We start from the raw sequence: 23,482 nt of genomic DNA, 5'->3' as shown, positions 1-23,482 counted from the left end.
CTGGAGGTCAGAAGTTCAAAATAGGTCTTCCTGGGCTAAAGTCAAGGTATTGGTAGGTCTATGTCTTTTTATCTTTAAAGATTTATTTATTTATGCATACAGAACTGGGGAACAGGCTGGAGGTGCAAGGGCGGATTCATCAGAGACAGGATTCATCAGAGACATAGGGAGAACAGGCAGATTGATGGAAGTATACTGCTGAGGGGAGCTACTTCTTTAGATGCCAATAAGTTCCTACATTTAGAGCTCATCCCATCTCAGTCTCTATATTTTAGATATGAGGAGGCTGATCCTGAAGAGGTAAGGATTTTACTGAGGGCCTATGGCAAAGTCTATGGCTAACACACTCCAGGGTTTCTCATGCCACCTTTAGGAAGGTGAAATTTGGCCATTCAAACATAATGTGGCACTTATGGGAATCACAGAAGAGGTTGGAGGCTGAGGGACAAGTCCTGGAGTCAGGGACAGGTCCTCTGGCTCCAGAAATGTGGAGGCAGTTTCGGAGTGTAACACCCCAAACTCTGATTATCTTAGGATAATCAGAACTTTTCCAGGTAGCAAGTTTCCTTGTGTGGCTACAAACACATGTTGATACTTTCATCTTCTCAAAGCCTATAACAGTAAGCTGCTGGAAGAGGTTTAATCTGATTTTTAAAATCACAACAAAGAACACAGGAAGTTACATCAGATGTGCAGTCGTATCTGTTCTTTGTGACTTGCAGATGAATTAGCCAGCAATCCTGATGGGCTGTCCAAGGGACCTCTACTCTTTGGGGTCACCACCTCTTTCCCCCACTCACATTGGTAAGGGGGAAAAAAAACAATAACCTACAATCTATTTGCATATTCATTCATTCAAGACACCTGTATCATGAACCTATTATGTGCCACACACTGTCATAAAAGGGCAGACAAACAGAGTACAGTATAAATGATAAAGTAATAAGGAAAGTGTGATAGGAGTACAAGGAAAGAAATAGCTACCTCTGCCCAAGAAAGTTATTGAAGGCTTCATAAAGGAAGAAATGTTTGAACTGGTCTTGGCAACTGAAGAAGAGTTTTTTTCAGGTTATTACAGAGAATAATCTTTATAAGCCAAAGAGAAGATATTTGCAAAAGCATGGGCCCAAGGACCCATTATGTGCCTTGCTGGAATAGGCTCTGCAGGGACGAGTGAAATGAAGTTTCTACCTCTAAGGCACTGTTGTAGTAAAGGAGATACAGCATGTCCACAAACACTGATGATGCTACAAACATACGATGCTTTGATAGAGGCAGAGAAAATTTTAAGGGAATTCAGAGTAGCAATGCTTCCTCTCTGCTTGAAGACATCAGAAAGGCTCCATGGAGGAGGTGGCCTTATGGGATGAGAGGAGGTTCTAGCAAATAATCACATCTTGAGAGGCAGGACCGTCTGTTTCATTCATCTAGCTCTGTGGTCTATACTGACCTAAGTTTTTTACTCAGCTGATAACCGCTGTAGGGAGGAAGTGGTGCAGCATGTGATGAGGAGCTCAGCCTTTGGAGTGAGCCCATTTTTGCTGCTGTCACCTTGTACAAGCCCTGTTATCTTTCTGTATTTCACTTTGTTCTTCTGAAATAAGGATAATTTTGAAACAACCACACAGTGTTGCTGAGAGTTGAAATAAGATAATACTTTGGCTAGTACCCGGTACATAATGAGTGATTACTAACTGGTAGCCTTTATTAGCATTAACAGTATTACTCTCAAGAATTGACTTGTGAATGCCAGGAGTCTGGATGTGATCTGAACTAGACTAGGCATCCTGTTTAGGATTTGATGTATATCCTCCTGAGGTCTTTCTCTGAGTCCTAAGCTGAGTCTGCAGTGTGGCTGGTGGCTGACTCCTTGGCAGAGCCTTGCCCTGAGATCATATGTGGTTTAGCTGGGGAGTTAAAAAAATGAATTAAACCATAACAAAGCAAAATGCATATGCTGAGTGAATGCAGTAGAAATTTAAAAGAGAAAGTTCAGTGTTGGGCTGAGTGGGTAGGAAATTGGTGATGGTGGTGGGGACATTATAGGATGGGTAGAGAGGGAAAAGGTTTAGTGAGGATTTCCAAGCATGGGGATCAAAATAAGCTGAGCTGGGGTAAGGATAGGGGTGAGTTGTAGTTTGCTTTGTAGAATGTTCTTACTATGAGGTGTTTGGACTCTTGTCTGTCACATCTCTGCCTCCGCTTCATCTACTGTGTGCTGTGGCCATTCAAGCCACACAGAACTCCCCTTTTATGTGTTTTTTTCAACTATTCAACCATTCACTCAACCATATTTACATTGTAGGCACAAGCATGTTCTAGGTGCTGCAGATGCAACAGTAAAACTGACAGAGAAAAGCCCTTACCCAATACTGCCCTAGATTTAAGGGGGAGAACTATGTTCTCTGATGATAAGTGTCATGGGAAAACACAGCAGGATAAGGGAAAGAGGAAGGAGGTTACTTACAAATTTAATTATGGTGGCCAGAGTAAGCCTCACTGAAAAGGGGCTTGTTGAGTAGTAAAACCTGAAGGAGGTATGGGATATTTTGGTGAAAGAGTGTTCTTGGCAGAAGGAAGTAAGTGTAGAAACCCTAAGGCAGAACTATGTCTGCCATATTCCAGGCATAGTAGGAGGACAGTGTAGCTGGACTAGGGAGGAGAATAGTCAGAGGTGAGGCCAGAGAGTTAGTAGGAGGGCCAGATTAGAGCCTAAATAAAGAAAACAACTTTATTAAATATAAATGAGATACAAAGCTACTTAGTTAATGTATATAATTTGATGAGTTTGGACATATGCAAACACCTGTGAAGCCACCATCACAATCAAGATACTAGACCTACCCAGCACCTCTGAAAAGACTTTGTGTCCATCCTCCCCAACTCTTTAATGGTAAAAGTACTTAATATGAGCTCTACTCTGTTAACAAAATTTTAAGTGTACAGTACAGTATTAATAACTATAGGCACTATGTTGTTCAGCAGACCACTAGAACTATTCATCTTGAATAACAAAATCTTTATACCAATTGAGCAACTTCCCATTTCCCTCCCCTTTCAGCCCCTAACACCATTAATCTATTCTATGATTTATAGAAAATTTGCAATGAAAATACATAGAATCCCATTTATTTTTAATCCAGTTTACCTAATGTTAACATCTTACATAATAACGATGGTACATTTGTCAAAATTACAAATTTAAAATTGGTACACCAAACTAAACACTTTATCTAGATTTTAATAGATTTTCAGCTAATGTCTTTTTACTATTTCAGAATCCAAACCATGTTGTATCTAATAATATAGTTTTACTTGAATTATAATTCATATAATATAGTTACCTTTAAATTATATACTTCACTGGTTTTTTAGTATTCAAAAATTTGTGCAACCATCACTAGTATCTAATTCAAGGATATTTTAGTGACTTTTTAAAAAAGATTTATTTATTTATTCATATAGAACTGGGGGACAGGCCAGAGGTGCAGGGGTGGTGAGAGGCTTCACCAGAGACAGAGTGGGGAACAGAACAGGCAGATCTATGAAGTACACTGCTGAGGGGAGTAGCGGGCGGGTCAGGAGAGGTTTGCCACACCATGTGGTCACCTCCGGGGCAGGCGGGGATCGAACTCATGCGGAAGCGGCTTTAGCTTCTCAGTGCTGTGCTTTAAACCGCTGCACCACCAGGGAGGGCCCAGTGACTTATTTTTTAATATTTAAAAGGATTGCTCTGAGGCAGGATTATACTGGTTTCAAGAATAAGTTATAAATAGGCAAAGGGCAGCAGGGAGGATCAGCTAGGATTTGCAATTAGCCAGGCCAGGAATGAATGGTGGCTTGAATTGGGGTGGTAGTAGTGGTGGTAGTTAAAGTGGTCAGTCTGTGTATTTGTTGAAAATACTGCTGACAGGATTTGCTGATAAATTGGATATAGAGAGATTAAGAAGGGGGAAGTCATGGATAATTCTGAGGGTGTGGGTTGAGCAACCTGCAAGTGTTGGAGATGCCTTTGACTGAGACAGGAAAGACTTATGGAACAGCAGGATTTGGGGAGAAAATCTGAATCTGAAATTTGGGACCAACTGTTAGATAACTAAGTAGAGCTACAGAATAGGCAGCTGGAAAAAATAAGCCTGCAGTTCTGGGCATTTGGCTGGAGTATAAATTAGTAGTCATCAGCAAATAGATAGTATTTAAATTCATGAAGCCAGGTCCTCCCTGGTGGCACAAGGGGTTAAGTCTCAGCAGTATGAAGCTATCTGCAGCCACTGCAGCAGTTCAATCCCCAGCTAAGGAGATGACCCACATGGCACAGCAGACCTCTCCTATCTCACCCATTGCTCCCTTCAGCAGTGTGTTTCAATAGATACACCTGTTTTGCTCCCCACGCGGTGGAAGTTCTCTTGGACACAATTTTCTGATGAAGTAGGTCATCTGAAAGTGAGGATGGGGTAGGAGAAAGGAGAATGTTTTTTAAGGAGGTGGAAGTGAAAAGACTAGGGAAATGTAACTTGATTGCTGATTAGCATTAAGGCTCCATTTGAAATTAGTGATCATAAATTTAAATTCATGAATTCATGAATTTAAAGCATAGATGTGTGTTTAGCTCCCATACTGCTTTTCTCTGTAGATACAGACATCACATAAGCAGATCACTGGCTTTAATGAAAGTGTTGTTTTGCTGAGTACATATGACACAGCAGTCAAGGATCACAGGAGGCAGGATGTGTGCAGGAGAGACATTGTCATGACCGATCATAGAATTCAAGCTGGGCAGCAAAGAAGGTGAGAATGTAGGGGTGTGAAGGACCGGGAAAAGATGGTAGGGGTTGAAAACCCTTGAAGCTGGTAATATGGAAGAAGTGAACTAGAAAGGTCCTAGTGATCTGAGTGTAGGCTACTTAAATTCACTGTTGGTCATTACCAGTGCTGTGGAGGCCAAGGTAGAGTGAGGTCAATGTCACTGAAGGAGTTTGAGGAAATAACATTTGAAGATGCTGGAAGGCTCATCTCCATGGATGTTGAAATCACCAAGGACTATGGAGAAATACAGTGAACTAGGAGCTGTTCATTATTCAGTGATCATGGTTTATCGAGGGATAAGTGGGTGGCATAATCATAAGATGAGATTCAACGTGATGGTGTTTTGTTTTTTGAAGAAGGGAAAGAAAATGATTTGGCAGCAAGGGGTGAGAAGCAATAGCATATATATTATATCTCTTGGTGTAGTGATTCAAAGGTGGTGAGAGAGGAAGCAACCCTTGATTCTGAGGACTGAGGGGAAGGCCTATTCTCAGGGAGAGGTAGGTTTCTATTTATATAAGGAGGTAAAAAGAAAATTTAGAGAAGAGGTTGAAGAAAAAGTGTTTCTAATGACCAACTGTTGAGTTTCAGAAGGCTTATGGAAAGGTTTCAGTGGGGAGTAGGGGGAAATCTTGTGAGAAAAGATATGTACAGAGCTGGAAGGGTAGCAGAGTCCAGGAACCAGGAATGGCCTGAAGGACTTGGGCTTTTTGCCATGGCTTAGAAGAATAGAGGGATAAAAGGTATAATAAGACAATACAATAGCCATCATGGCTGTGTGGGAGGCATGAGTAGGGGGGTGAGTATCTTGCTTCTCCTTGATCCTTGATTTTAGAAGCCCAGAGATCGGCAGAGGTGCCATCTTACTCTGATTATCTAACATCCCTCCCAGTTTCACTTGTAATTTTTGTGGTAGTAAACAACCACCACCATTTATGTAAATCTGCTCACCTAAAAATGTGGCTACTAATACTGGCCTCTATGCATGATGGAGCTGACAATAACACTGGCTAATAGCTAGCACTGTGCTTAGTGCTTTTATCAACTCATCTCACAACTACCCTGTAAGCTAGGGGCTGTTATTATCACTACTTTACAGGTAAATAAATTGAGGTCCAGAGAAGTAAAGGAACTTAATCAAGTTCATTTACTGACCTAGTGCGAGTCCCAGTTTGAATAGCATTCCATGATTTTGAAACCAGTATATGTACTGTGTTCTCTGCTCCTCTCTTGTTTTGGCTTCACATAGCTAAGGATTTGATGCTTAGAAAGAGCTTTGTAGATGGTAAAACTTTTGTTAAGAGTTGTAATTTACTGGGCAACAACTGTATGATGTAGGTGCTTTATATACTTTTTTTTTTAAGTAATCATCTCAACCATGCACAAAACAGATGAGAAAACGAAAGCTCAGAAGTTAAGAAAATCGATCATATCTTAAGGAGGACATGACACTGCTGATATTCAAAATTAGCCTGTGTTTTTTTCACATCTAACTGCCTCCCCTCTCTTCCCACTGCCTTGTGACAAAACAGGGACCTCACAGGTAGTTGAGAGTCAATGTCACCACTGAAATTTGGAGCCTGCAAGCAAACTCTCTGAGAAGGGGATGGGTTATCTCTTGCAAACTATTTCCTGTTAGCTTTTTAGCTTCTTTCCTTTTATACTGGTCCTCCTTTCTCTATCCAACATGAAGACTACCCAGGGCCCATAGGGGGGATTTCATTAGTAGAGCAATGGACATTTAACCCCCATTTTCAGTGCACAGGGAGAGCATAGTGCGCAAACCCTCAAGCTTAGTTGCATTGGGAGGTGGGAGATAGTTGCAGTTTGTCTGATGTGTTGTTAAAGGCAGGGTGGGAATAAGGGAGGTCATTCCACTCAGGCTTTATAATCCCTTCTGCAGAGTTCCCTGTCCCCCAAGCCATTGTCAAATGCCACTGCTCCATACCTTCTGTTGCCAGGTGACAGCTAGAAACTCCTATCCTCTCTGCATTTCTATGCTTTTCACCTTACTCTGTGAAGTCTGTCGACTGTGTGCTAATGAGACTGTGTGCTAATGACGTAGAGGCTCTGAGATTAGGTCCAGGGGTGGAGTGGAGGAAAGGGGAGATGGATGGGAGGGCAAGTCCATAGTGATATTTATGCTCCCTTTCTTAAGCTCCCTCACCCACTGCTTCCAGTCAAAATCCAGGTTCCTTCCTTTATTCCTTTCAGCTCTACTTCTACTCATCCAGTTGTTCATTAAAACTATCAATTCTAGGGTCCTCCCTGATGGTGCAATGAGTTAAAGCACAGCACTATGCAGCTGTTCACAGCCACTGCAGCAAGAGTTCAATCCCTGACCAAGGAAGTGACCCACATGGCGTGGCAGACCTCTTCTGTCTTGCCTGCTGCTCCCCTCAGCAGTGTATTTCAGTCAATCTGCCTGTTTTGTTCCCCACTCTGTCTCTGGTGTACCCTCTCAACCTTGTACCTCTGGCCTGTACCCCAGTTTTTGCATAAATACATCTTTAAAAAAAAACAACTACCAATTCTATTTTCCCAAGTTCTCTTTGAATGACTCCTTTCCTGAGTGATAATTCCATAAACATTTACCAAGCACAGCTCCCTTCTACCCTTTTTCTATCTCAACTTCCCCTCAGACTAGAACAGCAGCCTGAATGGATCTCCCTGCCCTCAGTCTCGCTCCCTTCATACTCTTTGGTCTCTGTTTCCTCACTGCCTATACTCAGGAGGCTGCTCCTCACTCCATTACATCCCTTTGCTTGGCATTTTAAGCCCTTCCTTGAAGGGCTCTGGGTTAAGCCCCTCACACCTCAGTCAATACATACTGTACCCAGGTCTGCTCCAGACCTACATTCCAAACACTGGATACACTTAAAAAAAAAAACAAAAAACCAAAACCAATACTTTACTTTTCAGAGCGATTTAAGATTTATTGAAGAATGGCAAAGATAATACCCACACCTATTTCCCTTTTTCTTACCATCTTATTTTAATGAGGGGTATTTTTCTAATTAACTCACATGGACACATTACTACAAACCAAGTTTATGACTTATTCAGATTTCCCTAGTTTTTTATTTAATGTTCCTTTGCTCTTTCAGGATCACATCCAGGAAACCACATTACATTTATTGCCAATGTCTCCTTGGGTTCTTCTTGGCTATCATAGTTAGAATGCCCTTTTTCATTTCTTGATTTCCCTTCTCCCTAAGGACTACCTCTCCTCTCCATTTTCTATCAACAAACTTCCATTTGATTTTAAAAACTAAATTCATGTATAATCACCTTGGGGTAACCTTCCCTGACTCACCTCTCCCCCAGCCTGGGTTAAGGGCCTCCTCTTTACTTTCCATACTTTCCAGATGTATTGCAAGTATCTAGAAATTGTCTGTCTTCTCCCATGATTGCAAGCTTCCTGAGAGCAGAGTCCCAGGTCTGAGTTTTACAGTTACACTGATGTTTACAGTTATACTCTCCAGCACTGCACCTGGTTAGAGAGTTAGCATTCAGTAAAGGTTGACAGAATGAAAGTCTGTGCTCAGGCTGTGGCTTTATACTTCACAAAGTCAAGACAGACTCAAATGTCTGGTCCTTCTTTCTGCCCCAGTTCAAGTTTTGCCTCCCCTAGTGACCTTCTCTGCATAGTTCTACCCATCAGAAGCTCTGAGGCACCTTTCATGTTAGCTGTTGAGTACGATGGGCACCTGGCTTTCTTACCTGCCTCCCTATCAGAATCACCTGGACCCTGGTCCACCAGATCCTCTGACAAACCTGTGCTCTGATCCTAAAAGATCATCTTGCTATTCCCATTATACACATGAGGATGCAGCCAGAGAGGTACAGCATTTGTAATTTGTCAGTGGTCACACTGCTGGTAAGTGGATTAAGACTTGAACCAGGCTTTCTTCCATGCATGGGCTCTTCCCACTGGACCACAGTGTTTCCGTTGCTAAACCTATAACCGTGCTGTGCTGGAGCTGTCCCAGTTCATCCCAGCCTCCTCAGCAGGGACCATTTTAAATAGGGCACCAGGCTGAACCTCATAAACTGATAGAACCCTTTCAATTTCCTCACTGAGGACTTGAGGAGGAAGAGATAAGGGAGTAAGAAGAGAAAGTGTGAATAGAGATAATCAGAGGAGACTCTCTGGCTGGACATGGAGTTCTGACTCCCAAGAAATGCCTCTTGTGAGGACAGAAATTGTCCTCTCAGGATACTGTCCTCCCCCACTGATGTGTTGCTGTGTCAACTGACTGAGCCCAAAGGCTGGCCTGGAAATTTACCACCAGCAGAGGCATAATTAGTCTTTTAATTTCCTTCCTGTGGAAGTTTGCTCAGGTCTTACCAACCTGGTTTTCTGGGGCTCCTCCCTCCTAACACTTCCCTCTACTGCCATCTCTCAGGGTATCTGAAGCCTGTCCTGGGTGTGGCCCCAGGGGAAGCACTGCAGATTATTGCCGCTAAACTGTAAATTGAATGAACATGACTAATGTTTCCTCAGAGTTTTACAGCTACCCAAGCACTGTCACAACACATCTCATTTTACCTTCCCAACAATATCAAGAAAAGGTTATTATTATCAATCCCATTCTGCAGCTAACAAACCTGGGACTCAGAATGTCAGATAAGTGATTCAAGGCACATGCCAAGAAGTGGCAGAGCTGGAATTTGAGCTCAGGTGTACTTGACCCCCAATTCCATACTCTCACTGCTACCCCTCCAGCACCCATTCATTAAGAGCTGATGGTGTTTAATGACAGTGCTGGAGACACTAGAATTAAATGGATGATGAGAATGAAAATTTCAAGAGAATTTTTGGAAGAGGTAATTCCATCCCTGAGGTGGGAACAGAAGGGGGTGCCAGCGTGTAGAATTTTTTAAAGTATATTTTTGGTTTTCTTCCCAAAGAGATTTAAAGTGGCAGCAAAAGATTTGTCAGAGTGACTTCATCTTTTTTTTTTTTTCACTCGGGTTCTGACTCTAATCTGATTTTTTCCTCCCAGGTATGCTGCTCCAAATTACTTCCCAGCTGTTAAACCAATCATAAAAACAAACAAACAAAAAAAAACAAGAGTTAACATTTGAATAGGGATTTGGACCACTGTGAGGTCAGACTGCCTGATTCAGATATTTATCAGCTATTTAATGTCAGTCTCAGTAACTTCATCTGCAAAGTGGGTATGAAATGGTCCTTGCTGTTGTTATAAGAATTAATAGACTAAGTCTTGACAGAGGCAATCATTCATTACTTCTGTTTGTGGGTATTGGGGAAAAAGTGAATCATAAAGGAGGAAACATTGAACTGAATTCTGAAATGTAAGTGCTACTGGTGCAGCAGGGAAGTGGACCAGGTTATTCCAGGCAGGGGGAACAGCTTAAACAAAGCACAGAGACCTTCAGAAGTACAATGTTTGGTATCTAGGGAGTTGTTTAGGATAGTTCAAGCCTCTGAGAAAGTATAGAGAGGGGTACCATGAACTGAAGGCACCCCTTCAGTTAAAATAAAAATTTAATGTCCTGGTATTACAGAGCAGGGAGGGGCACCCCAGAACCCCCAGACCTGCCTAAATAGGTTCTGTCATCCGCTGCATCAAGACAAATATACTCAAGTGCATAAGTTCTTTAATGGAAAGGAACTTTAATACAATTAGTGTGCAACAAAGAGAAGACAAAGAATATAGTTTCTGAATCAAGCACCCTAAGTTATCTATCCCCTCATGCGTAAATACCTAGCCAAATAGGGTTGGCCTAAAGCAGGGCTGTTGAAGCCCGAAAGCCTGCCACAAGTCGAAGGCACCTCTGGTAGGGACCCGTGGAAAAGGGGCAGAAGAGCCCAGACAAATCTGAAGTGAAAAGAGCAAAATCAAAATCAAGATAAAAGCTGCCATTGTTAACCTCCCCATGGGTCTCTCACCCACATCTGCTTCAACCAATCCAAGACCAAGAAGCCAGTGCAACTTCATGTCTCTCTGCTCTGTGTGCCTCCTCCAGGTCTCCTCCTGGCTCTCCATCCTTTTTCCTTCCTCTTCCAGTCTCCTCTCCAGTTTCTCCTCCTCCCTGCTCAGCTCCATCCTTCTTTGGGTGAGGCAGAGAACCTGGAACCTCCCCTTTCCCTGGGCAGCCCCTGTTATGCTAGCATCTGGAAGGCAGTATAACATAGGAGTTAAACTCCTAGCTTCAACATTTGCTAACTTGGGCAATTACTTAAGCTCTCTTTGCCTCAGTTTCTTTACCCAACCAGCCTCAAAGAACTGGTTGTGGGTTGATTAAATGATACTTAGAAAATACTTGTGACAGCACCTGACAGTAAATACGCAATTCGTGTTAAAAACCTATTTAAAAATGGAAAACCCAAGGCCTAGAGTTGGGGGTATTCATAAATCCCCAAGGCAGGCTAGTGCATCCAGACTCCCAACCTGCACCAGGTCAGGCAGCTCTGACAGGCTCCCCTCCCTCTTCAGATGATTGTCTTCCCTCCCTTGTAAATACATTGCAAGGCATTAGCTTTGTAGAGCTGTATGCTTACCCTATTTTTAGAACACTCTGGCACCTGTATGCAAATGAGCCTCTGAAGACTTGTCTGCTATGGTGACTCGGGCCAACTCCTGCAAGAAAGCAACCATGAAAGCAAAGGGAAGGCACAGCTCAGGGCTGGATGGAGATGCTGGACTATCTTTCTAGTCAGGTCCTGAAGTCCTGGGAGGGAAACCTAATTTCTTACCTACCCTGTCTAGTTAACTCCTTTTTTGTTTCTTTAGAAATATGTTGCTACATAGGTCCCTGGGCTAAGCTCCAAAGTGAAGTTTTGGGCTTTGGAAAGTCCATATTAGAATTTCGTTAAGGTGCTGGTTCAGGTCCTGGAGAAATGTTTTTACTTACAGGAATATGAATGTGAAGCAGGGGAACCAGAAGGAGAAGGAACTTTATCAGACAACCTAGTGATTCTGCCCTGTAGAGCTAGAGAGAACTGGGAATGAGATGACATGAAAATGTCCCCACCCTGAGTGGCCTCACCATTTGGCACACCCTTAGAATGTCCTCAAGCAATAAGTTCTATCTGTATTGAGCTCTAAGAGGTCCTCAGGAGCTCCCTGTTCTCTTCAGGATGAAGTCCGACTTCCCGGCTGGCATTTAATACCTCTATGATCTAGCTCCAGCCGCTATCTCTTCCCCCACTGAGTATTTTAAGTACTGTGTTTCAGAAAACCTAAAATGCTATCAATTGTGAGACAAGACTTCTTTCAGAGATGCTAAAATGTGCTGAAATGAACAACATCTAGATTCTGTAAAATATGGTATTTTACACTCTAGTAAAAATGAAACTGCTTCTCCTCTTCCCAGATGCTACTCTGTTTCAGATTTTACTTTTCTCATTTTCTTTTTAGCTGTTTATGATGGAAAATTTCAGACATACTTTGAACTAGGGAGATTCAATAGTAGTTAAGCCCCATCATCCATCTATACCGATTATAATACCCAGGCCTCTAGGATTTATTCTCCATGTTTTCCCTGTATTTCTTTCTTCCTGGACTACTAATAATGGAAATGGCAATTTCCAGCTCTCGCTGTGATTTTAGTTTTTCTTGATTATAAAAATAATACATGTGCATTAAAATACTTTGAAATTATATTTAAGCTTGAACAATAACTAGTATAGAAATTTTGGTTGTTTTTTTTTTCAATGATTTTTTTTTTAATATCCAAAGGGACAAGTTTATTATATAAAGGGAGAGAAGAATAAAGGATACTGTATAGACACAAACCGGTAGAAAGAGCTACCCCTGAAAGGGACAGGTTAGTTAAAAGAGAGGCCTGCATAGACACAAGTGGCAGCCTTGGAAGGAGAGCTGCCTCTGCTGCTTCACAAAAGGACAAGGTCAGTGAAAAGAGGCACCCGCATGGTCACAAAGTGGGCAGGAGAGCTGCTGCCCTGCAAAGGGAGGAGGCTGGTGAAGAGACACCTGCATAGGTACAGGAGGGTAGAAGAACTGTTGCCTCATTGCTATGACTTTTTAACAGTTAAGGTCATATAATATATTCAGTTTTCTATCCTTTTAAAAATGTAACTGTATAAGATATAGCTAACATAGTTAGAAAATCTTAATAAATGCCTTTAGTAACTTCATTGTATTTTATAGATAGGATGAGGATGTACTACACACAGATTGATTCATTCATCAGTAGTTTTTGCTCTTACCATGCACTGGGCACATTAAACAGTGGTAAAATAATGAGGCATCACCTCTGGTCTCTCAAAACTTACCAGTTCTTCCTTATTTTTAATTTGGGGCTATTACGATTAATATTGCAGTGATCACCCTCACATGTAAAATTTTTCCTCGATTTCAGATTACTTCCTTTTGGCAGATTTTTCATTAGTGAAAATATTATCATCAAATCTTATCTTGGTTTAATTTTAGCTAATTCAATAGATAAAAAGTGGCATCTCATCACTTCAAATTGCATTTCTCTGATTACTTATTGAACAATCATCTATTTATTACTTGTTTTCTGCGAATTGTCTGCAAGGGTCCTATTTTTGTCATCAGCAATTTCTCAGTAAAAGATCTGAGTCTCATTTCCTTTTATTTGCCATGACCTGGGGATGTATTAAGAATAATCTTGCTCCAAGCTTCACCCTTTCCCACCTCATCTCTTCCCTTACCTCTTCCTGTCTTGATGGGGAGTTGGGTGAGTCACATAAAGGGTACTGCAGGTGGCAAATTAAGCAGTTTCCCCAGAGAGACTACTCAGAAGGCTGTGAATGGTGCTGATGTCAATTTGGAAGCAAAGGGAGTGAAGAGGAAATGGGTTGGCAACTTTGATGCTAAATTTGTCCATGCCAAAGCACTGGGGTGTTGTGGGTGATGGTTCATATAGCAGGCATCTTAAAAATATCTCTATGTTCCCTGATCTGTGTGTGATGGGTGTTATCGAGGCTTTATTAGCTAGAGAAGACACTATGGGCATGGAAGTACTTATAATTCCAACTCCTGGATTCTAGTTACTTCTTTCCTGTCCTTTGTCCTTTTTTCATCTGTAAATCAACATGGACAATAATACACAATGTTCTAAATGTGGAGTCATAATATTTGGATTTGAGTCCCATTCTAGCCAAAAAGTCATTTGGGGAACTCACCTTATCTCTCTGGGTCTCATTTCTCTCATTGCAAAATAAAGGAGTCAGATAGGATGAGCTTGAAAATTGATTTCTTCTTAGTAAAAGTCTGTATCACTGTCATTGTTTGCATCCAATGAGGTGATGGAAAAGAAATGCTTTTAAATGGTAGGGTGTGCTATAATGTTGTCTATACTGCTAAGGACAGAGGGCCATACTGCCCAGCTAGGTCCAAAGGCTCCCTATCTTCATTCTGGGGTCCTCTGCTTATCACAGACTACCCTGAACCTACCTGAAAAGCTCTCTCCCTTTGGCTTCCCCCCAGTCCCATGAGGCACACTGCCCAGATCTCAGCTGCTCTGAAACAACAAGGATTGAAGCCTTGCAGCCCAGAAGCTCTCATTACCTGTCTCTCCATTACGCGTTATCCCCCACCTCCCAACCTAACTGGGAGGGAATGAATTGAAGAGGAAGGAGGGAAGAGGGAGCCTCACTGTGGGAGGGGGGTATGCAACAGGCAGGATGCTGGGATGAAGGTGCCTGCAATAAGCTCTTACTAGTTTTGCTACTGACCTAGGCCTCTGCTCTTTTTTGTAACATTGGAAAGGGGCCAGAAAGAAGGAGGTTTATCAGATCTCAGATCTTACTCTAATCCTCAGGTTCTAAATGATTGTTTCCCACTCAGCACATAGTCAGCCTTTGAATTTTATTAATCAGTATTCTTAGTAAATGCCTACTATGTGCAAGTTGCTAAGGCTGAAGGTCTGGGGATTATCTTATTATAAGATTGGGCCACAAGATGCTTATAGCCTAAAAAAGGAGGTAGAGAAGTGAACTAGTAACTACAATAAATATGATGTGTGCAATGATGAAATACCAAGTGATAGAAAAGGAAGTTGCTTTTTGAGGGGACAAGTGAGTCAAGGAAAGCTTCAATGTATTTGGGAAACCATAAGTAATAGCAAAATTGGAACTCATTGCTTCAGTGGAAGAATGAAGGGGAAGGAAGACTAGAAGGGAAGCTGTGCTGAAACACAGAGACCCTATTTTGGGAAACTTAGATCATGGAAGCCAGGGAACAAGGACCAAGAAGGCGATGATGGGACTTGGATTTTGGAAAGTTCCATCTAACATTCACTGTGCTCTATTAATAATTTTGCAGATACCCAATGCATCCATCCTTTCAACAAGGATTTATTGGAAACTCCCTACCCCTTGTGCCAGAATGATGCCAGGCACCAAAGACACAACAGTAAGCAAAACCAGACATCCTGTTCTTGTGGCACTTGCAGTTTGGCTAGGGAGACAGACCTTAATCAAATGATTATACAAATAAACACAAAATTACAGTAGGGATGAATGCTACAAAGGAGAGGCACATGGTGCCAGGAGAGCATATAATTGGAGCATTTGACTTTGCCAGCTGCCAAGGGCAGCTTCTCTGCTAAGCCAAGCTCCAAAGCAAGAGTGTGTGTCAAGAAAAGGCACTAGAAGATTTAATGGAAATGGGCCTCTCCTGCTTCTGAATCCCTTGCCAATCCACATCTATCTTCTAAGGTAAACAGATGCTGTAGACTTCAAGCAGGTCCTCAGGACCCAGCCAACACTTGGCACAGAATTTGTGCCCAGTAAAGATTTGAGAAAAAAAAAAAAAAGGAAAAAGAAAGCACTTTAGGTACTTTAGATATTTGAAGATGGCAGTAATATTCCCCAGAGTTCTAAAAGTTCCTCTTCACTTGTTTTTCTGAGATAGTTTTAAGTTCCTGTCACTATTCTGGAGATTCTTCTCATTGTCAAGGTCTCTGTGACAGATGATTTAAAACAGCAGAGTTGTTGCCTTTTGAAAACAGGGCTGGACCTTTAGAGTCCCAAGACCTGGTTTTATTTAAGCCCCTTATCATTCACTATCTTTCACCTCCTCAAACTTCTTTCACAGGATTTCTCTGGGAGTTAACTAAAATAATAAGAAAAAACTTGGTACAGCTTAAGATTTGAATATTTGGAGGCTGCCATGTAATTGAAAATTAGATTTATTCTTTGTGTCTCCATAGACTAGAATTAAATAATGGATAGAAATTACCACATGCAGAGTTCAGCTCCACAGATGGAAGAAACAGTCTAATAATCAGAACTACCCATCAGTGAAATAGCTGCCTTTTAGGTGGTCAGTATCCACATTAGAAATGCTCAGTACAAGAATGCTATGGAAAGGATTCGTAGGTGTGAGGAGGGTGGTTTGAATAACTTCTAAGGTTTCTTTTTAACTTTAGCACTCACTAGTCTGTTACCAAGACAAATGGAGGTACTGAGGGAGATCATGTAATAGAAAAAATAGGATGAACAGAAATTTGCAGAATGTGTGGGTAATCACAAGGTAAACCCAGAAAGAAGCTGCTGGTTTGTGTTGGATCAATGAATTAGTGAAAGTCAAAGAAGTTAAGTTATATTGCTTAAACACATGTGTGCCAGACACATGTGATTTCACTTTAAATTCTGTGGGTGATTTCCAGAGTACAAAGTCTAGTTGGGTTTTAGGCTGTGTTGAAAATGTATATACTTTGGTCAAAAGATGGAATTTGAAGCCTGACTGCGTCCTTATTGCTTGACTCTAGTAATTTATGTAAATATTTATGTAAACATAACTCTCAGTTAATTCCTACATAACACGGGGACTGAAACTTGTTCTGTTTCAGACTAATGTAACAAGGAAGTAGCATAGTGTAAGGGACATCCTGAAGAGGACAGGTATTGGAATCAGACAGTCCTGGGTTTGAATCTCAATTTCATAAACTTGTTGTAATATATTAGGTGAGTTACTTAACTTCATCATTGGTAAATGAGGTAATAATATTCCAAGACTCTTGAAAATTGAATAAAATAAAATAGAAAAAATGCTTAGCATAGTGCCTAACATAACAATGCCCAATTAGTAGTTTAATTTTGTTCCTACAGATAATAAAAAATATAAAACACTTATAAAAGTAAATGGTCAGTTGACTTTCCTCCATGCTCATGTATCTGTCTTCCACATTAACCAGATTGCTGGAAGCCAGGCCAGTGGCTTGCTTTCTCTGGTGTCCAATCTCTGGTATAATGTTCTGACCATATAAAGAGTTTAATGAATGTCTGTTTTGTAGAAGTGAATTGATTGCTCTTGATGACATGGTCTCCTTCCTCAAGTAGCCAGTGAGTCATGCCTCTTTCTTATTCTTTCCTGTCTCCTCTTTGGTTCTATTTCTGATTCTCATCAAGGGGAGAGGAATCAATGTTCATCAAAGTGATTTTTAAAAATAAAAGATAGAGAGAGGGAAGTTCAGGATTATCTAGGCTACTTTTGACTGAACACAGGAGAGTGAGAGCTCAGATTGTTGTCTCTGACTTTTTTAAGTGAAATAACAAATAGCAAGATCAACAATGAAAGCAGCATCTACTCTGAACTTTATTGAACACCTACTATGTGCCTGACACTCTGCCAGAGTGGTCATACATTATGTCTAATCTTCATACAACTACTTTATCGATGAGGAAATTAAATTTAGAAAAGTTAAAAAACATCTTATTTAATTATAATCACCCTATAAAACAGGCACTATTATTTCCATTCCAGACATGAAGAAACTGAACCTTAAAGAGTTGAACATATCAAACTGTCCATTATCACACAAGTGATGAGTAGTGGAGTTGGAAATCAGGGCAAAAGCTGCTTAATTCGATCCTTAGCCAATCCCTTTCTGTCACATCATTTGCCATATGGTCTGTGAGAAGGATCATATTAAGGCTGTGATTGGAGGCAGCCCTGAGCAGGGTTAAGTGGGCAGAAAGTGACCAGGGCCTGAGATTTGTCCACTCCATCTGGGTAGACCCTAGGGACACTGGCCCTGCTCTTGGATTCAAACATCATAATTGATGCCTGTGTGGTATGTTCTATAAATCACAGATTGTTGCAAGCATTTTTGAGATAACAACTTTCTTAAGCTTCACAATAACTTTATGTATAGCCATTTGAATTATTCCCATTTTAGAGATAAAAAACTAAGACCTAAAAAGGTAAATTAGGGATTGCATGAGAACATGAATACCAGGAGGTAGTGACTATAGGAAGCCAGTTTAGAGGTTGCCCACTACAATCACATAGTAAGTAGTACAGTAGGGATTCTAATTCTGAAATGAGAAGTTTAGAAATCCAGCTCTGAAGACATGCCCTTAATTTCATATGACATTTTTGTTTTCCTTGATGATTGAAGCCCTACTCTGTGCATAGCCCTGAGCTTGGCAATGGGAGGGATGAAACTATTACATGTCCAACCTTAGTTATTATTCCATACAAGGATTTCCAATTAATTGTTACAGGACTCTTCCAATTAACTGAGTTATAGGACTCTTCTGTCATAGAACTGGGCACAGGGCCAGGTTCCAGGCAGAGATGGGAACTAGGAATTCTCATAGAGAAGTCACATTTTGCAGGTACATTGAGAAGAGGTGAGACTTGTTGGCAATAACATTGCTCAGAAATCCTGCCTGGGTCTCTAAATCACCAATCTAAAAGGATCACTTATGTAAGATTCTTCTTATGTAAGATTAATATATGCTTTTTGCAGATAAACAAAAATAAACATGAAGAAAAAAATCAAGGCAATTCTTGTTTCTCACACTAGCCTTTTCATGCATTTCTTTCCAGTTTTCTTCTCTGCATCTATAGCTAATAAAAACGAAGGTTACATCACACATACTTCCAGTATTCTGACATGAAACTCATATATTTTAAGCATATTCCTATTGTTGAACATATACATTCATTGATGATACTTTTTTTTAAAAAAGATTTATTTATTTATGAATACAGGTGCTAGGGTGCAGGCCAGAGATTGGGGATAGGGTAGGAGAGGATTCACCAGAGACAGAACAGGGAACAGAACAGGCTGATTGAGTGAAATACACTGCTGAGGGGAGCATCAGGTAGGGCAGGAGAGTTCTGCTGTGTTATATGGGTTACCTCCTGGGCAGGGGTTTGAACTGGTGACATGCTGCAGAGAGTTTCATAGTGCTGCATCTTAACCCCTTGTGTAACCAGGGAGGCCCCTGATGGCACGCTTTAACTAAGTAAAGTGCTAACAAATATTTTTGTGCATAAGTATTTGATTATTGTAGGAAAAGTTTTTAGAAGAAAAATTTGTGCCAAAATGTACAACTATTTTTAATGTTCTTGATCTTTCCAGATTGATTTCCAGAAACTGAATTAAGTTCTTTCCAGGAGAAAGGTGAAAGGTTGCCATTTCTCAGTGTATGAACTTCCTCAATAATGGGAATTAAAATTGAAAATGGCTAAACCTTTTTTACATAATAATTATCCATTTATATTCCTTCTGTGAATTGGTAATTCCTTTTGTCTATTTTCCTTTGGGATTTTAATTATTTTTTTCATTAATTTCCATGTGGTTTTAAAAACTGTATCATTCTAGTTAGGAGCACACGTAGGAAAAAAATAACATGTTGCTTTAATCAATACAAAAATAAGACATATAACAGATTCCTAAATATACCTTGGATTACTAGTAAGTTATCTTGGAAGCTTATTAGGAACAAAAATAGACTTTCTAGGAAGCTAACTCTTTCTACTTTTCACCCAGGACACAGCTGGGCAGGAGCGGTACCGGACCATCACCACAGCTTATTATCGTGGGGCCATGGGCTTCATTCTGATGTATGATATCACCAATGAGGAGTCCTTCAACGCCGTCCAAGACTGGTATGAGACTCACTCACTCACTCATTCACTCATCAAACTGCTCATGAAAAGCCTAATGTGTGATAGGCCCTGTGCTGTGTGCTTAGGATGAGTTAGACATGGCTCCTGTCCACAGAGTAAAGAGGACAGATTAGTGAGTGGCAAAAATAATCTCATGTGACAGGTGCAGCAATGAGGGGAGGCCCCAGATTGGGGGGATTCCTACAGAGGACTCTAACTCAGCTGGAGGAGTCAGACAAGGTGTCATGGAATTGCCAACACATGCTATATCTAATGAAATGAACAGGAGTTAGCCAGAGGGACAAATGGATAAGAATATTCCAGAAAAACAGTACAACTAGATGTGCAAAGGCAGGAAGGTGGGTGAAAAATAGGAAGAGCAGAGCTCCTGCAGGATTTTGTGTGCAGGGTAAGGAATTTGGGCTTTATCCCATAGTGATGACATGAGTAAGGAACCAATGGACTCAGACAGAAGTTTTAGAAAGATCATTCTGGCCATGGTGGTGAATGAATCTACATTCTGCTTCCCTGTAAGGTTTATTCTGGATTAAGACTGGGGGTCCTAGAGCACATTTAGTGCAAGTTTACAAAGGTTCCGTACACAGTGGAAATCAGTATAGCTCCGTAGAGATACAGCTCTGAGCAACCTGCGCATTTCTGCCTGGAACACAGTCATAAGGAGAAGGGAGCATGAGGGGAAGGATGGGTGAGAAAGCCACCTTTACCTCCCATAAATGGAAAGGATGAGGATGGCGGAGGTGACTTTCTTCGGAATCAGAAAGAGTGAACAAACTGGACACACAGCACTCACTGACCAGTAACAAGCTTGTGTCCTGCTCCCTTTTGCTCAACGTGTGACCTCTAAGGACTCCCCTTCTCAAGAAATGGTTATCATGACTTTGGGAAGCACTATTGATGTGTTGGAGCCTTGAGTGGGGTGTAACCTTGCTGGCTGCCTGCTGTAGTTCCCTCTGGTTTTGAAAGCAGTCATTAGTGTGTATATTATTCACAGTGATCTGTGTTCTCCTTCTCAACCTCTCTGTCACCCTCTTGTTCTGCCTTTTCCCCTTCCCTTTTTAACAAGCATTCTACCCTTTTTCTTTCTCCTTTCTATTCCTTTCTCTTTCTTCCTCTTTTTTCTCCTCCTTATCTGCCCTTTATTTCCTCTCTTCCCTCTAGTCATGATTTTTCTTCCCTCCTGTCTCTTTTCTTCTTCCCTTCCCCCTCACCGCCCATCATGGGTGATAAGCTTTTCTTTAAATGTCTCCACACTGCTCATACCCTCTTGGCCTTGACCTCCTTCCCTTTCTCTTTCAGTTTCTGTTCATCCTGCCCCAGGAACACAGTGATTTTAACACCTGGTGATGATTCCTCCAAGAATAACCTGAGTTGCTAATCTGGGAACTGAGAGTGGATGGGGGTGGAGGAGAGAGAGAAGAAGATGACAGGGAACTATAGAGAGCTTGCTCCTGGTACTGCCTTGAGGGTGAATACTGTCCATCTCTCTCAAGCCCTGGTCTTTGAGCTTTGAAGCTGGGAACTTGGTCACAGCCTAACCCCCAGCTGCCATCTGAGTCTCAGTGCCTAGCATGGAAACTGGCTCTTTGTCATCCCATGACAAGTGGTAGTTGAGTGAATTCCATCTTTGAGGGAACAGCAGCTTCCTACCCTTAAAGAAAGGAATGGTGGTAGGTTCAGCTTTAGAAGCAGATTGGTAATCGATTTCAGGTTGCACTCAGCCTCGAATTAGATTGAATGTTATTTTCAGGACATCTGTTTCAGGATAGAGCTGTTTCCAGATAACCATTTTACTGACTCATTTATCACGTAATGACTGACATTTCCCCTATTCTCTGTTGAGGAGCTGGCACCCCAAAAATGAATGATCCTGGTTCCTGCCCTCAAGGAGAGAGAGGAAGAGGTATAGGGGACCAAAAGGGGAAATAATTGTTTTTAATAGATGGGATAGTTGGGACAGAGTTAGATCTAGTCCCACAAAAAGATTATCTCCACAATATAATGGTCCTGTTTTATTCCTTCTGTTGAAATTTTGCTTCTCATTATAAAACATATGCTCACTTAGAAAATTTTGAGTATAGAAAATTATTTTTTAAAAGTCTTATAAACATCCCACCACCGCTAATATTATGATTCCTAAAAATAATATCAAAGGTCTCAGTGAATGTTTATGAGTCACAGAGGTAGAGAGAGGGGCTAGTTGGGCTGGGGAAGTCTCCCTGCAATGAACTGTGGAATGAACCGTGGATCTTGATGATGAGTTAGGGTGGGTAAGGAATTCCCACCATTTAACAAAGGCACAAGTCATGGAAAAGCATTTGGGGCATAAATGAAGAGAATGTGGAGTAATAGCAGGAAGGGTGATGGGTCAGCATGACAGGATTTGAATGTTCTCAAATACCTAATAGAAGGATCCATTGTATAGCCAGTTGGGACCCAGAGAAGTTTTTGTTTGTTTGTTTGTTTTTGTTTTTATTAAAGAACTTATTGTGTAAGATACACATTTTAGAACAAACTCTGTGCAGTGAAGAAAGGTGTGGGTTCATGTATTACAGGAATACTCCCAAGAGCTGGGTGATGCTTGCATCCAGCGCTCAGGGGTCAGCATCTGTAACAGTCCATGGGGGCAGGTATCTGTTATCTGTCCTTGGCTGGATTTATTGACAATAATAACGTGGGTGTTGTTAGCCCTGTGAGCTTTGCAGGGTCCTTTCTAGCCTGGAGAGTATCATTAACACAATCCCCTCTCTGTCTCTCTTTAGGGCTACTCAGATCAAGACGTACTCCTGGGACAATGCACAGGTTATCCTGGTGGGAAATAAGTGTGACATGGAGGAAGAGAGGGTTGTTCCCACTGAGAAGGGCCGGCAACTTGCAGAGCAGCTCGGTATGTGCAGAATATGAGTGTCTGTGTGCACTGGGAATGAATCAGAAGGGGCACAATTAGTAATTTACACAGTAAGTGTGTGGTGATCATGAATTGTGTGTGTAGGTGTTCTGTTTATATCTGTGATATACATAGGGGATTTGTGCTAGTGAATGTTAGATAACTCATTATGACAAGCATGTATACTGTGTCATATTGAACGGATATGTGAAATTTAAATTTATGAACTCTGGGTTTTACCAGCTCCTTCCACAAAGAAGTTGCGATGTTGTAATAGTTCATCAATAAAAATAAATAAATGGAAAAGTTGGAGCAAAGGGGAAATATAGAAAAGTGGAAAATAAGAGGAAGACAGGAGAGAAAGTATGTACATTACAGGTCCTTGGAAATGTGCAAGTGTTGGGCCAAAATATTGTCTTTAAGCTTCCTAGCAACCTAGGCAAAGGAAAGAAACATAAGCAGTTACATGGTTGTTAAGATAAAAACAAATGCATTATTTCTGATAGAATAGAATCCATATGCTGGATGCAAAAGTGTCCTTAATACCAAACATCCTTACAGCAACAATGCTGAACCTAGTAAGAAGAGCCGCACAATTTCTCTCACTGTTGAGTGATGCTTCTTCGCATAATTCACAAGTATAATTGCATGAAGGAACAGAACAATGTGGTTTAAGTATGTAGTTCAGTGATGCTTTAACTTCCAAGGTGAAAACATAACCACCCTTGGGTTCCACTGAGGTCTAAGTGCCTCAGTTATGTCTCACCAGCCCACTGACAGGACTCCTACCAATTCTTACTTATAAGAACAGCTTTTCCTTCTTTAAAAAAAAAAAAAACTCTCTTCCTTACCTTTGTGCACTGGGGTTAAAGGTAAGGTCACATTAGAGAAATCTTCCTCA

The 23,482-nt window shown here is 41.1% G+C and overlaps 1 protein-coding gene across 2 annotated transcripts in view; it reads left to right on the top strand.

The window, feature by feature from the left end:
- RAB3B (RAB3B, member RAS oncogene family) overlaps positions 1 to 23,482 on the top strand; it is a 47,869-nt gene that overhangs the window by 13,481 nt on the left and 10,906 nt on the right. For both annotated transcript variants that reach the window (XM_004679007.2, XM_012722745.1), the window contains exons 3-4: positions 19,558 to 19,676; positions 22,457 to 22,581. In XM_004679007.2, coding sequence (XP_004679064.1) covers positions 19,558 to 19,676; positions 22,457 to 22,581 — 244 coding nt within the window. The remainder of the gene's footprint in view (positions 1 to 19,557; positions 19,677 to 22,456; positions 22,582 to 23,482) is intronic.

This window comes from Condylura cristata, unplaced genomic scaffold (genome assembly GCF_000260355.1).
Source record: "Condylura cristata isolate star-nosed mole 26May11 unplaced genomic scaffold, ConCri1.0 scaffold00008, whole genome shotgun sequence".
Taxonomy (NCBI): Eukaryota; Metazoa; Chordata; class Mammalia; order Eulipotyphla; family Talpidae; genus Condylura; species Condylura cristata.
The sequence above is the reverse complement of the archived record's forward strand: the minus strand, read 5'-3'. Positions and strand labels throughout refer to the sequence as shown.